The sequence below is a fragment of the Drosophila persimilis genome, unplaced genomic scaffold (assembly GCF_003286085.1).
Source record: "Drosophila persimilis strain 14011-0111.01,24,50 unplaced genomic scaffold, DperRS2 tig00000000-arrow-pilon, whole genome shotgun sequence".
NCBI lineage: Eukaryota > Metazoa > Arthropoda > Insecta > Diptera > Drosophilidae > Drosophila > Drosophila persimilis.
In genome coordinates this window covers 25,645,169-25,661,431 of record NW_020825288.1, presented here as the reverse complement: position 1 = coordinate 25,661,431, position 16,263 = coordinate 25,645,169, and the positions used below count along the sequence as shown (strand labels likewise).

Here is a 16,263-nt window from a genome sequence, read left to right as displayed (position 1 = left end):
ATGGATCCATTCAGCTTTCAGCCGGGAAAAGGGAAGAGAGCCGCGGCATGTGGGGGAAAGTAATGCGTTGAACGATAATCGAAAATGATACTCTCGGCCTTTACTTCCCCTCGACTCCACTCCACTCCACTCTAGGGCAGAGCAGTGCAATCGAGTAGGAAATTAAATGCAGTGACAAATTGCACAAATTACGAGTGCAAATCCTGTGCAGCCGCTGCCACTGCCACTGGGAATTGCACTCTAAATTTTAAACTGCCAAATGCGGCAATTGCAACAAATTGCAAATGCATTTTAATTGCTGCTCGCAGCGTCGGATGGCATTTTTTTTGCTGGCAAACTGGAAACTAAAACACAACTAAATAGAAGCCATCAAGGGGGCGGGAAGGGGGAGGCTGCCGCCCCCCTGCTTGCCATTCCATCGGCACAGGACTAACGAGCAACATTGTTGTTGATGATGACAATGATTAGATGCGATAATGCAAATGAGTCAACAACGATGAGTCCTTGGCTCCTGCTCCCAGCTCCCAGCTCCCAGCTCCTGCTCCTTCTCTCCTCTGATGATGACGTTGCATCACCAAAAAATTTGCATGCCAATGATACATGGCTCTCTTGCCCTGCATCTATGCATCCGTATATTCACTTGTGGGCGTGTCAGAAACGGGCGTTTACAGCAACGACAACGATGAGGTTGTCGGCGACAGGACGGCCTGGGAGACCGTTGATGACGTGTGGTTGTCATTAGAGGACCACCCCACAACAATCGCCCAACCGCCTCCAACCCGCCCCAACCGCCCCACCCGCCCGACTGCCCAACTGTTGGGTATCCTAGTTCCTCGTCCTGTTTTGCATCGGTATCACTGTCACTGCCACTGTCACCATCGCTGTCGCTGTGGCTGTCGCTGCCGACAAAATGCCCACCACACACTGACCAAAAATGCATACAACATGGCACAAAGGGGCAAGGACCCTGGCTGGGGCTGTGGTCTTGGCGGGAGCGGGAGTCCCCTCCCTTTCCCCCCCCCGTCACTGGCTGGGCTTTAGCTTTAATTTAAGGTTGCAGTTTTTCGAATTATGTGCAGGCTGTTGCATAAAATGCTAATTTTTTAGACGCTCCTCCCCCACATTCATTTGCATAATAACTCGGGGGAGCCCTGGGGGCAGCCTGCCCGCCCCCTGGCTGCCCTCAATTATTGTTTGCCAACAATTCGAATGGGAATTTTTGTTTAAATTTCCAGCCCGTTTCCCCCTTTGGCTGTCACAACAAATAGCCAATTCCAATCCCAATCCACTGTCCCTGTCCCTGCCCCCCCTGCCCCCAGTGCTGCTCCAAATACGGCATCCTATTCCAGGCATATGTCGTTGCCCCACCCACGTAATGACATTTTGATGACACATTTTTTGTTGGTAGCGGGCCAAAAGTTGATATGGAAATGGCGAAAGATTGCACTGGCTAAAAATACAAAAAAATGTATCTTATAGAGACACCAGCAGCCACCCCAGTGCTCCCAGGACAAACAGGTGCGACCAGGATAATAGATTTCTTGCGTTAATTCCGTTTCCAGCCCCTCCCTCCCTCCCCCACCTCATTGCTGCTTAATGACTGCTCGGCAGGGCTATTAAATGGCCACTGGCCAAACAGCTGTTTCCTACAGCAGCAGAGAGAGTCCTGCCAGGATGCATTACGCACCCACTCATGCGAGCAGAAACCAAAAAGTGAGTTATCATGCAAGCACTTTTCTAATTACGATTTTGGGCAACGATTCTCCGTCGACGACTACGACTACGAATCCGAGACCGAATCTGACTCTGACGGCCTGTTGACTGCGAAAGGACATTTGGGGACAGGACCTGAGGCAGGCCCAGCGACAGACACAGGGACAACATTAGCCACTGAAATTTCCCCAGGCCAATGTTCTGCCCAGTTCGTTGTTGTTTCTGGCGATGTTGTTGTTGCTGCTGTTATGGATGCAACTTTAAATTGCTTTGCCAGTGAGTTTTTCTAACAGTTCTCCCCCGAGGCGAGCCGACAATGCAAAGGATTGCTACTAGCTGGCTCTGGGTCCGCCCTGGACTGGCTCTGGCCCTGATGCTGGTCTTGTCTGACATTTTCATCGTCTACTCGAATGTCTGTCTGCTGCACTCCTGTGGGGAATGCGCCACTGCACTGATTGCACTTTGCCTCAAAATTTCACAGACTAGAGATGTGTGCCAGTGCCGGTGCCGGTGCCAGTGCCAGTGGCAGTGGCAGGGCCAGTGCGAAGCTCCCAAAATGTCTGAGTGCGTAATGCGTTTTCATGGTGGAATGGGGGGGTGCGGGGCGGTGCGGGGCGGTGCGGGGCGAGATGAGGCTTGGGGCAGTTTCTGTGGTGCTGTGTTGCTGTGTTGCTGGGGGTGCTGGGGCGCAGAGGGAGGCCCCACAGATATGGGTGATAAAGTGCAGACATTTGACAAATTAATTGCTTTGCGTCATGCGCCGGAAATGTTGCAAATCTCGTGCCGTCAATCGATGCGCCACAAGGCGCCCCTCCAAATCGCCGGACTCCAGTAGAGCCTCGGCTCTGGCGCGTTCCGATTTGATTGATTTATGATGCTTGCCTCCCCCCTCCCCCCCTCACACACACACACTCTCAGACGACTCCCAGACAGACAGACGGGCAAAGACAAAGATGTACACAGACACGCTTGCTGCCTGCGAGGTGTGACATTTGATGCCCATCGTTATTGAGGGCCCCCCTCCCCCCCACATGAACGAAAATTAAAACAAAGGAAAAGGAAAACAAAAAGTCTTACTTGATTTTGATTAAATGCCAGCGAAAGCACATCGTCACTTACCTGGAAATAGAGAAGAGAAAGAGAACATAAATAAAGGAACAAAGTGGCATGGAACGCAGAATGTAGTTATTTGGAACAGCGGAATGAAACAATAAACGTTAGATACTCTTTAAATGTCGAACAATATGAAGGATGCGGCTTTTTCGGAGTTGGTTCAACAGAGGAGCCCACCAATGCCCATAAATAAAGCCCTCCACTCAGGTGGTACAGGTCTGGCCTGGACTCGCACCATTCTGGACCGATTCCGTGGGTAGTTGGTCGCTCCACCCCTCTGGCACGAGCACCACTCTCTTCGCTGGGTCCTTCCCTCTCCTGGGATGACATACATAAACATTAGCCAAAGCATATAATAACACAGCAACAAAGTCGCCGCAATGGGGCATGTGCGGAGGGTGCGGGTGAGCAGGAGGCGCTCAAATTGTATTTAGTCGTAAACTGCACACACGCACACACGGAAAAAGAGGAGGAAGGGGGGGGGGGGGGGGGAATCCTGTGAGGACACACCACACGGATAACATAAAACTATCGGGGACTGCGGGACGGCCGAGGCCATATAAGGGCCATAATTTCGACACTAATGCTAAGCCACAAAAAAATTGCCTCCTTGGCGACCTTGCGGGGGCTGGAAGTGGTCAGACTTTGACATGTGTCAAAGGAAACCCTCCTGATAGATGGAGAGAGAGAGAGAGATGGAGATAGAGTGTGCCCTGCAGTAACACCTGCGACCTTAGAGAGAGATCCGACACGAACCTCAATAAAAATCAACAGTTTATGCGAGACGCATGATGTCCTTGAGAGTGGGACGACGGGCGGGAAGCGATGGAAATGTCATTTTTACAAGGGGGCGAGCTCATCGAAAGGACATGCCGAACATGCCAAACGTGGCATCCTCCCACCCACCGACAGAGGACAGACGACCGACAGCCGTCTGGCAAATGTATTGCCTTCTATTTGCATTTTCTATTTATTTCTTTATCCCTTTTCTGGTTCTGGCTCTGGTTCTGTTCTTTTTTCTGCTCCTTTCTCGTGGCCGTTACTTCTGGGGTAGCGTCTGGGGCTTGGGGGCTGGGGTCTGGGGCAGCACTTGAGCTCGGGCCCGCCATTAGTGGCACGTCCTTGGATATTTCGTGTTTGTCCTGTCTTCCACTTTGGCACTCATATTTTATTAAGTAGCAAAGTTGACAAGGGATTTGCCCAGAGGAGAGCCAGAGGAGAGGAGGTTGGGATGCTGGGCGATTGGGCGATGGGGCGGAGGACCAGCCCACGAGGGTCTGTCATTTTCTAAAGTAAATATTGGTAATTTTTATAGGGGATTTTCCTTGATTTCCCTTTGAGCATATGGCTTATCCCGTAGCTGGACACAAACTTTGCCCCGAGCTCAAAATTAAGGACATTTATTTTTGGCCACTCGAACCCGAGCCCAAGTCCAAGTCCAAGCCCGAACCCGAATCAAACTCGAATATCATTAAGCGAAAGTGATTGCAGAAGATTCCCAGCCCCCCTGCCCCCCTGCCCCCCTGCTCCCCTGCCCCCTTCCCAAAAACGAATACCAAAGGCCGCCTGGCAACACTCGAAAATTAGAAAACGAGCAAATTATTAGAAAAGTTGTCTTGGTGAGACGCTGGTGGTGGAGAGGGGGATGGGGACAACGCTTCGTTGCACAATTTTGTGGACCTGCGGCGCAAATTTGTACAGAATGCAACAGACCGTAAGAGACAACATAAGCGATAACACAACAACCAGACGCAGACGCAGACGCAGACCTGGACTCAGGCCCGGACCCGGCCAGGATGTTGCCTCGAGTTGTGTTCACAGCGGTTGCTAACAGGATTTGCCACACCCGCAATCCTGCCTCCTGCCACCTGCCACTCCTCCCAGTCCCCGTTACCATGGCAAAGACTAGGACTGGGACTGGCATTGGGGCCAAGTGTCGATGCCTGGCATGGCGCACGCAAATTGCCAATCGGTAAGTGATTTCTGAGTCCGCTTTAAAGGTGCCAGTCGGAGAGTGGCGGATAATTATCCCTTAAGCTCCGAGCCACGCGCAAAGCAGCCTCTTCGCCACACATCATTTAACTCTGGCCCCAACCGGTTCAAGCCCTTAGAACCATCTAAGGAGCGTCTCTCTGTAGGGGCACGCTAAGAAGGAGGGGGAAGAGCGAGTGATTTTCTGTTAAAATATTTAAAAATCATGCCCGGAGCAAACGAGCCTTAAAATACACCTCAAGGCATCCGCCGGCAGTGGAAATCGGGAGAAAAGAGAGTGGAAGGATTCCGGCTCAAATATTCAAGGGGAGGGCACAGAGACGGCCCAGCTTTTGGCCCCAGAGAATCGAAAGTAGACACATACATTTATGTATGGATATACATATGTGGTTCCGATATAAATAAAATGCCATATTCCCTGACATGAATATTTAACAATGCAACAAACAACGAGACGGCCGCCTGTCGGCCCCACTGCATTGGTAAAATATCACAAAATATTCATTTCAGTTTCATTTTCCCTTCTCCCTTCTCCGAGCCCCGTTTTCTGTTTTCATCGTTTTCTGTGTTGATTTTTTGCTTTGCTTCGATTTCCATTTACTTTGCATTTTAGTTTCATTTATTTTTCCATCATGTGTCTGTTGTGCGTACGAGTATTTTTATTATCGTTGAGAAATTGGTTTTCCGCTTCCTTTCCCCCGTTTTGGGGTTTCCTTGGGGGGCCAGCCCCCTGTACAGGCAATTATTTTGTTATTCCTGGATGCCATTTGTCCTGCATTTGGTTGCATCGGAAACGTATTGTTTCTTCGAACGCGTTCCACTTCCACCATTCCATATCAGTAACAGTTCAAGCTTGTTCCACAACCAGTGTTCCTATTTTGGTGGTTCTGCACTATTTTTCCCCTAACTTGTATCAAATTTTCGGATGATAATAATTCTAAAAGGACAAACAGCGAGAAAACAAGTAATATTTTTGTGTCGCTGCTCGAACGGTCCCCTGCTGTCAGAGAAGCCCTGATTTATTCATCCGAATGTGTCAGCTTTCAGCATTTTCTGACGCAATACAGCAATACAATCAAATCAAGCCGAGGCGAGGCATTCCGCCATGTCGCAGTAATTTTGCATGACAGATTAATAAGCCCCTGCCGGCTTCCAGCCACCAGCCAGCAGCAAAGAATTGGCATTAAATTGTAATAAATAGGCAAGCAGCAAGCATCTTCTGTCCCAATTCATATGGCAAATCTCCAAGAAGCCAAGTGGCAGAAGGGGCAGAGAGCAGGCCTCGAATCGCCATGGCAGCAGAGGAGGGCAGAGGAGGAGGAATCTGGGGCTGGGAAACTGCGAAACTGAGCAACGTCTGCAGTTGAAACACGAATTTAATTTTCTACTTTTTTATTTTTATTTGTATTTGTATTTATTTTTTGCTCCTTGCTCCTTTTTTCGTACTTTGGCGTCTGGCAGACACAAACAGAATAACAAGCCGCAAGCCTGGGGCTGACAACTCTCCTTAAGCCACCTTACCTTGCCGCTTTTCCATCCCTCCCTCCATCCCTTTCTTTGGTTTTTTCTTTCGGTTTCCCCCCTCGCGGCTGCTCGGAAAATAGTGGAAACTTTTGATAATTACATTTGGCGGCTGTTGCTGTTGCTTTGGCAGCTGAGCCAAGAGCCAAGAGCCAGGAGCCAAGGAGGAGAGCAAAGCCAGAGGCAGGGGCAAATCCACAGAGGAAGCCAAGGTAAGGAAAGCCAAACAGCTGGGGATAAAATGGTTAAGGAACACCGGCTGAAAACTACAAATATGCGATGGATAGGCCACGGATTGTTCTCGTTGGAAGCCACAGCCCGCGGGCTGCTCTTTGCCGGAGGAATTACGACTAAAACTGATGTTTTAGAAGGATGATCCCTTCCTTCCTTCCTGGGCAAACGATCAAAGGGGATCCCCTAATAATGGGTAATGGGTAGCCGTACCTTCCTTTTGATTTCTAGCAGACCTGCAATTTCATCTAGAAATAGGAATGCTGGAATTCATTTCATTTTCATTCCATTTTATGCCCGCGAATCTTCCGTCTTCCTGCTCTTTGTGCATAAAACATTTCGAGGGTAGATTTCAGAGGGGCGCCACCTTCGGGCAATTTCTTAAACTAATTTGCCACGAGGCTGCCGTTGCCGCTGCTGCGGTGGCGTCTGCGGCGCTTGTCGTTGGCGGTTTTTGTGCCTTTTAAGTGTCTGTCCCGGACCCGTATACGGGTCCGCATCCTGGGGACCCCAAGTATGCAAAGTGGAAACGTTTACTGGCAACGGACCGCGGAGGGGGGGCATGGGGGCAGGGGTATGGCAGAACTTTTGATGTTTTTTTGTTTGCCGGTTGGTTCCGGGGATTCCGGGGATGCCGCAAAGTATGCGGCCATCAATCGGTCGTGGGTCTTGGCTCTTGGGTTGTGGGCATTTTTCGTAATATCCGGCTTGAGCATTTTTAATATAGTTTCGCACAAATTGATTGAAGGCGGATCGGACTGAATAGACGCCCCCCCCCCCCCAGTGGGGGGCTGGCAGAGTCGAGAGTTAATTGCTTTTTGCCCAGAAATATGCCATCACAAAGGAGGAAAGGAAACATGCATTCTACGAGTACAATGTACGAGTGTGCCTGCCTGCCTGCCACACATTGAGGCGTCTCTGGCAGGCAGCAGGAATTTAAATATGTAGTGCTCTGCCCCTGACAGCAGCTGAATGGCAGGGCGGGGCGTACGGATTCAAGATAAGCCCAAGTCCTAGACTAAATCGCAGGACAATTAAACTTTTAAGCAGGCAACGACCCAACGAGGGAGACGACAAACGGGAAAAGGGAAACGACAAATGATGAAATGCATGTAAATGGAAAATAAATATCAAAAGCAGCACAATAAAAAAAGGGAGTCGCCTGACACATGCCACAAACGGAGACGGGACAGGACAACGGGACAGCAGGATTCACCCAGGCACAATGGAAGCGGCACGACGAGATAGAGAGAGACAGAGAAAAGGAGTTTTTCCTTTCGGTTCGGTTCGGTTCGGCTCTGCTGCTGGCCCGCTTTTGTTGTGCGGCTATGCAACAGCCGCAACAGTTCACATGGCTCATTTTCTATGGTCAAAGGAAGCACACACACAGATGCTTATTTCTTCTTCTTTTTTTTGTACACAATACAATAGAATACGATATATATTCATACGCACACCCACACACACCCGCCCGTGCATGTATGCGTGTGTGTTTGTATATGAAATATGGCAAATGTCATTTAACATGACAGCTTGATGATAATAGCAACAACAGGAGCCAGCAACAGCAACAATGGAACCCCCCGGCCCCCCACAGGACAATGAGAAACGCAGCGGGAGAGCAGGAGAGCCCCAAAGATGGGGCAGCTGGCTGAGAGACGGAATCTTAACCAGCCAAATGGAGACGCTTTTGTCGGGCAGAGAAAGAGATGAACGCCTAGAAAAAACGGGGAGAATGGAGAGGCAGAAATCACCAAAATTATGGCTACACACACTTCGGGGGCAGCCCCACCCACTCCACTTCGAAACAGTTCCCGATATGGACCCCTTACATATGCCCCCATCGGGCAATGAATCACATTCGGGAAAGGCCTTTCTGCGCTACCTGTTTGTGGCCATCGAAGTGGTCTTTCCACAGGGCCGCCCCACTGCCGCTCCACTGCCGCCCCACTGCCGCCCCACTGCCGCCCCACTGCCGCTCCACTGCCGCCCCACTGCCGCTCCACTGCCGCCCCACTGCCGCTCCACTGCCGCCCCACTGCCGCTCCACTGCCGCCCCACTGCCGCTCCACTGCCGCCCCACTGCCGCTCCACTGCCGCCCCACTGCCGCTCCACTGCCGCTCCACTGCCGCTCCACTGCCGCCCCACTGCCGCTCCACTGCCGCCCCACTGCCGCTCCACTGCCGCTCCACTGCCGCCCCACTGCCACTCTATCGGCTAGCAGCTTCTGCTCTGCTAGCATCGATGCCGAAAACCACAAAAGCGCATTTAGTGTAAACCGAGTCGACCGCAAAGCAATTGCACAAATGCGAATGCACAGAGGGGCTCCTGAGTCCTGAGAGGGGGAAGGAGGAGTCGCTGTTGGAGCTGCAACTGGAGCTGGCCATCCGGCAGTGCAGTTAGGCGCCTGACTGAGCATAAACGTCAGTGTCAGGTGTGGCCCTGCTGTTGCTGCTGCTGCCGAGAGCCGCCATTTTGCACAAGCGGCAGCCGGAAATGCGGTTACATAATCTCCATATCCGGTTGCCCAGGCCAGATGGCAGACCCGACCCAACCAGAGAGGATGCAGGATGCAGGACCCAGGGAGAACATGTCAAAAACTGCAGCATACTTTTTGGCACATTATTAATTTTTAGTTTTTGCTGCGGCGGCATCCAGAGGATTGCCAGGATCTTGTTTGCATGCGCTTTTTTTTTCGCTTTCCCCAACCGTAAATTCCCGTTTCGTTGCCGTTCGTTTTGCTCCTGTTTCTGTCTGTTGGCTGCATATTTGATGAATATTTATTTTATCAGCAACAAATTGGATTTGCTTTCGCTAAATTTTAGCCAGTGAAAAAAGCCAGAAAAATAATCACTTTTTCAATTATTCTGTTCCCGAAAGTGAAACTGTTAAAGCTGCCGCCCCCCTATCCCCCCTCCTTGCGCCCCGTGGAACATCCGCTTGCAAAGCCACAATGAAAATTTCCGGAAGTTGTGCATAAAATGGGCTATGCATACGGAAATCATCAACTCAATGGCTGAACAAACACACCAACCGAAAGAGAGAGAGAGAGAGGGAGGGAGGGAGGGAGAGAGGGAGAGAGGAAGGGAGGGAGGGAGAGACAGACAGGGTGGAGAGAAGTAACAAAGGCAAATGCGAGTGACGCCAAACGAATGACCAAAAACAATGCAAAACGGCTGCCAATGTCCGGCAGGGCAGCGAGAGAGACAGACAGAGAGACAGAGAAAGGAAGAGCGAGAGGCAGAGAGGCAGGGAGTCACCGCAGAGTACGGGGCCGGGGCTGGGGCTGGGGATGATGATGATGAGGATTCTCATGGCGACCTTCGACTCTGCTGGCCTCTGTTATGAATGGTCCGCCCGCCGCAGGAGGGATCCGAGTTCTGAGGGCTGTCCGGCTGAAACCAGAAATTCAGTAGCTCTGTGGCGCGGGTCCTGCCTCCTCCTGCCTCATGCCGCCTCTGTCAGGGTCGATTTCACATTTATTTATTGTTTCAACTGGACGTCGACCGATGGAAAAAAGACCGAGCAGACCAAGAAAATGGCTTGGCTCTCCGCGTGGCTGAAAACTCTCATGACTCATTTGATTTCAATGGCAAAACTTGTTCATTTGGCAGCGAAAGTATTTAACAATGGGCGGGGAAATTGGATGGAATGAGCAGCATATCGCTGTGGAAAAATCCAAATTGAATCAAGTGTTTGTCTGGGATCCATAGCGGGCGAGGAAAGGGAACATATCCCCAAAAATGTCCCTACTGCTCCCACTGTGGCCACTGTGCTGCCCCTGGTTGTGGGTCCAAAGCCCGATCTAATCATAACAGAAGCAGACCATGGGGTCAGGCCAAATCCGGCGTCCACCGCCCATCGGGAGCATGGCCAGAGTTGTCGGAGGACAGGGCTCTGCCCTACCACAATGACGCTGATTCCGATTCCGTTTCAGATGATGATGAGCTTTTCAGCGGGTAGACCGGATCTGGGTGGAAACCGGAAGCCCACGACCAGCCAAGTGATTCCTGTGCAGGGATTTGGTAATAGTTTCTGGGGATTACGGACAGTAAATGCATTGTCGTGCCGCGAGAGGTCACAGGAGGGGGAGGGATGGAGGTGGAGCAAACGTGGGGCCTGCTAAATGTTTAATAACTCAAGTAGAAAATTAAAATTTGTTGTTGGGGTGTTTTTTGTTGTTGCTTTTCCGTTTGATATGCAGAACAATTTTCGTTTCGAACAAAAGACGAACCGCAAAAACATATTTTACATAATTTCCCAGAGTTTTCAACTTGATAAACAATTTCATTGAAACAGAACAGCAGATGCTTAGCAACAACAACAACAACAACAATAAAGAGTAATAAAAGGAATTTCGCTTTCATGTTCAACCGCCACAAGGGGGATGGGGAGGGGTGGGGGGATGGGCCCAGGGGGGGAAGTGCTGAAGGGATGCGTTGCTCGCCTTTTCTTTATTTTCATTTCTTTTGCCTTCACGGCAGGGCCAAAACTTTTCCTGGCACTTTATAAGCTTTTTCCTTGGCATTTACATGCACACACACACACACACACACGCACACCATTGTTGCACGCAATGTAAACCTTACACAAGAAAAGGTGCGTTGGCTTCTACGGGGTCCTCCACCCACCCACCTGGTGGTGGCCGAAGTAGGTACCTACACGGAATGAATACCCTGTAAAAAGGAGCCACAGAGGGTACCCCTAGAAAGCTGGGGGCGTGGATCTATTCCCCTACTACTAAAGCACTGAGCAGAGAGTAAGCTTTGAAAAATGCAAGCAGAAGCATCCCAACTGATGTTCGATCGAACACAGGCATCACCGAACGATGATCGAACCAGTTCTGCCGCTTCGAACACGTCGTTCGTCGTCGAACGCAACAAAATCGACGAACAGGTTCGCCTGTGAATGGCCTCCGCTTAAGGAGGGAAAGAGATAAAGCTGGTGTTTCGATGCCCGTAAATCGGTTTTCATCAGAACTTGCTCGATCAGTGCTGCCTCCTTTTCCTCTTCTAATGTTTAAGGCGCTGCTGCTCTGCCGCTGCTCTGCCGCTCCTCTGCTGCTGTTGTCCTCAAGTGCAGCCAACACATTTTTGTTTAAATTTCAATCAAAAACAATTTGAAAGCCCAACGAGAGCTGCCTAAGAGTCGAGAACTGTGCTAGTACTCGTGGCACTGGGGGGATAGAAGTAGGTCCCAGAGGCTGCGGCGGCGGCAGCAGCGGAGGTATGCCGGCAGAGTGCCTGCAGTGCTCTTCTGCCTTCGAAGCTATTCGCACATTGGCAAAGTTTTGGCCTTTGTTTTCCGTTCCTTTTTTTTCTTTCGACGCTTTGTTGCCTGCACTGCCTCTCGCCTGCAACAAGTTAGAGCCACACACACACACACACACACAGACGGAGGCGCCTCCAAGTGCAGACGCACTGTAAAATGCACAAAATTGCCGTTGGAAAATCAACAGAGCCGCAGACACGGCGCCGCCTCCTGCCCGAGTCCTGGCATCCTGTGCATTTCACTTTCCACCGACAAGAGAGGGGGGGAGGGGGGGAGAGAGAGTGCAAGGGCCTCTCCTGGAATCGTTATGTTTAACTACAATTTTCCTGGGGCCAAGCGGGGGGAGCAGGGGTGCCGAAGGAGGGAGTGAGGGTCCCTTTTCTTAGGGAGTGCAACATGGTAAAGTTTTTTACATAATTAGAAATATGAAGCAGTTAGCAGGAGCAGGCATGCAGGGGCTACAGGGGCTACAGGGGCACCAGGGGCTGCTGCAGGGGCTACAGGGGCTGCTGCAGGGGCTACAGGGGCTACAGGGGCTGCAGGGGCTGCAGGGGCTGCAGGGGCTACAGAGGATACAGGGGCTGCAGGGGCTGCAGGGGCTAGAGGGGCTACAGGGGCTACAGAGGATATGGGGCCTTTAATAATGATTTGTTTTAAGGTTCATTTGCCTCGCCAGAGAGGGAGATAGAGAGACGGAGAGACAGAGAGCGGAGAGGCGGCTCCTTCGTCTCTGAAGTGCAGTGTAAATGTCTTGACTTTTTGTGTTTGTTGAGCCCTTAAGCACCAAGCACCACTCTGTGCGAGGCACGTAGGCAAAAATGGTAACAAAAGATGAAAATATAGAGTGAAGGAGCCCCATAGAGAGATAGGGATAAAGGGGGAGAGAGACAGAGAGAGAGGGAGAGAGAGGTCAAGTCAAGTTCGTGCCTGGGCGCCTAATGAAAACGCTGCTCGCCCATCGAATTCCTTTCTGGGTCTAGTCCTCGTCCTGCAAAATAATATTTTTGACCCTAAACACTGACACACATACACACCCACACACACACACCCCCACACACATACACAGAGAATTGTGTGCATGCGTTTTGGGGATATTTTCGTCTGGGATTCGGCTCTCTTCCGCTCTCTCTGTCTCTCGATTTTTAATTAATTAAGACTTTTGTTGGCTTGGCCTCGTGTTCACTTCAATTAGAGTCCAGCACTGCCTCAAAAGGGTTAAAGTTGAACTCAGGCACAGGCTATCGAGGGGAAATAAGAGAGCGGAACATTCCCTAGATTTGGATCATTCAAACTTATCCAAATATATTCCATTCTATTCGTTCTATAATTGTAAATTTAATTCCTGATCACCACTTATCGCCGTGGAAACATTTCCACTTAATCGTTGAATGGACTCGAGGTGCCTCCACGGCACTCCCTCCGCTCTCCACTCTTATCCGCTCCCTTCAGAAAGGATACTCGAATTCCACCCACAAAACACACACATAATTACAGAAGCAGCCAGAAATAAATTAGCTATTAAATCCCGGCAGTTAAAAGCCTACCCTCGGGCAGTTTCAGTTCCAGCTTTTACTCCCTCCCCCCGCCACCGCCCCCACCCCCGGAGGCATCCGAAAAGTTGTACTAATTGCGTAATAATCTTATTACATTTAAAAATACATTTACAACAGCATTTATACCTGGCCCCAAGGCCAGTGACAGCACAGCCGAGAAAGAGCAGGCAGGAGAGGATAAGGATGAGGCGGAGGCGGAGAAAGAGCAGGCAGAACAGGATAAGAATGAGGCGGAGGCGGAGGCTGAGGCAGAGACTGAAGACGGGAGACATAAAAGACAGACAGCAGTCAGTCAGGGCGATGAGCGAAGAGGCAGACGAGAGAGAACAATGATCCACCGGAAGCATTGATAAATGAACGAACGGACCACCCCCCATCCCCATCCCCATCACCGTCCCATCGTTGCGGAAACTCCAATCAACTTGAACATCTTCTACGTAGTTGAGTGAGGAAATAAATCTAAACATTCAGACCGGATGGAGAAGGAGATGGGTATGGGGATGGGTATGGGGATGGGTGTCCTCCCAACGAAGGAAAACTGTCAAAATTATGCCAAAGCTTATAAATATGAAAATGCCTGCGAAGCGCATGACAAAAGTTTCGTTTCACTTGCAAGACCAGAGACAGAGCCAGAGCCAGAGACAGACCCAGAGACATGGAGAAACCCGAAACAACCCCATAGGAGGGGTGGGGTGGGGCAGGGGGGTTGGGCAGGAGTCGCCCGGTGTAATGAGTAAAATGTCACAAGTTGACGCAAGTAAATATTTAAATGTCAGATTTCTATATGGCCCGAGATCCGCAGACAAGAGACCGAAGACCGAAGACCGAACATACCGCCGACTGGCTGACTGTCAGTCGGAAGGACAAAATATGTCTCATAATTCGAGTCCTAGGGGAAGGGGAGGGTAGGGCAGGGGAGGACTATGACTGGATGACTGACTGAGAGGCTGACGGCATTCCCAGGCAATCCCGTAGTCCCCTCCGTGCGGAGAATCCTCCTTCTTTGTTTTGTTCCGGCGGCAGCCCTCAACAAAGTAATGCGGGCCAAAGACTTGAAAGAACATTTCACAACTGACTTTGCATGGATGGACCGGAGACAGAGAAGGAGAGGGGGATGGTGATAGACTATCAGAGGGAGAGAGAGAGGGAGCTATTTTGGTCTCTGTCTGTCGTTCATGTATGCAAAATATGCTCGACCGCCGTTTGACATTTACAAATGACAAACATTTGACAAACAAAATGCTTTTTTCGTTGTTTGCCTCCGTCCATCCAGCTGTCTCTCTCACTCTCTCTGTGTCAAAAGCGTTTAATGTGGGCTTTCCCCAAAAAAGAATGTGGGTGGGAGGGTGTGGAGGCTGCGCCAGGACATGTATTTGCTAAGGACCCGCAGCAATTTCTTCACTTACCTTTTTTCAGTTTTTTGGTTCATTGCGCCACCGGAAGAGCAGCGCAACAGCGCCGTAAACAACAAAAGAGACAAATAATCAAATGAACAGAGAGAGAGAGAGAGACGGGGAGGGAGAGAGAGAGAGAGGGATGGAGAGAGAGAGCAGTTCCCAGGTGGGGAAGGAGACAAATGTAAATAGAACTACGCAGGGCAATTAAAAAGAACAGGATGGATGGGGGATGGGGAATGGAATGGAATGGAATGGAATGGGCAGAATATGACAATTTTAATGAATATTTTAAAATTGTTCAGTGGAAAAACCCAGAGGATCGAAAGGGAGTTTGAAATATAGATCTTGGAAGATCCCTACTGTTCCCTACGTTACCCTGCTGTTCCCAACTGCTCCCAACTGTTCCGTACTGTTCCCTACTGTACTCTGCTGTACCCGACTGTACCCTACTGTTCCATGCTGTTCCCTACCGTTCCCTACTGTTCCCTACTGTTCCCAACTGTTCCGTACTGTTCCGTACTGTTCCCTACTGTTCCCTACCGTACCCTACCGTTCCGTACTGTTCCCTACTGTTCCCAACTGTTCCGTACTGTTCCGTACTGTTCCCTACTGTTCCCTACCGTTCCCTACCGTTCCATACCGTTCCCTACCGTACCATACCGTTCCCTACTGTTCCGTACTGTTCCACACTGTTCCCAACTGCTCCCAACTGTTCCCTACTGTACCCTGCTGTACCCGACTGTTCCCTTCTGTTCCATGCTGTTCCCTAATTCCCTACTGTTCCCTACCGTTCCCTACTGTTCCCTACCGTTCCCTACTGTTCCGTACTGTTCCGTACTGTTCCACACTGTTCCCTACTGATTCCTACTGTCCCAAAACGTTTGGCCACACTGGAATACTACCGAGTATACCTCCACTTAAGCAGCGCGCAGACCGACGGTCGATTGATCAATCTAAATGCCGATCAATCTCAAAGTACAATGCCTCGTTTCCATCTCAGAGATACTGGGACTCGTAGAAAATTGGTCTGGCACGTTTGTCATGCTGGTATTTTTGTTGGTAATTATGAATGGAAGAAATATAACTATTTATATCCTTAATTATTCTATGAAATGGCATACCTAGATATAGGGATAAAGGGAAAGAATGTTTTATTGATGCCAACTCCAGCCTAAACTCCCCGAAAGCAGACACCAGCTCCTCCCTCCCCTCCAGCTAGTGGGGCGGGCGGCGGGCGGCAGGCGGCAGGTGTCTGGGTATGTAGGCGGGCTTATGAACATTTCCCCAGGTTGGTTTATGTCCGGCAGTTAACATTCATTTACAGGACATCCCCCCGTCCCCCGCTCCCGGCTGGAGCAGAGCCATTTCCACCTGCAACGTTTGGTGGAACGTTTGGCATGTGGCGCCCTCAGGTAACAATATTCCTGTTAATAACTATGTCCAACATTCTGCTTGCACTCCCCCACTCCCC

General features: G+C 50.4%; 1 protein-coding gene across 2 annotated transcripts in view; it reads right to left on the bottom strand.

The window, feature by feature from the left end:
- LOC6592084 (maternal protein pumilio) overlaps window positions 1-16,263 on the bottom strand; it is a 97,428-nt gene that overhangs the window by 28,875 nt on the left and 52,290 nt on the right. Inside the window, exon 2 of one of the 2 annotated variants that reach the window (XM_026984559.1) lies at window positions 2,791-2,832. The exons of the other annotated variant lie outside the window; for it this stretch is intronic. Coding sequence (XP_026840360.1) covers window positions 2,791-2,832 — 42 coding nt within the window. The remainder of the gene's footprint in view (window positions 1-2,790; window positions 2,833-16,263) is intronic. 2 annotated transcript variants of the gene reach the window in all.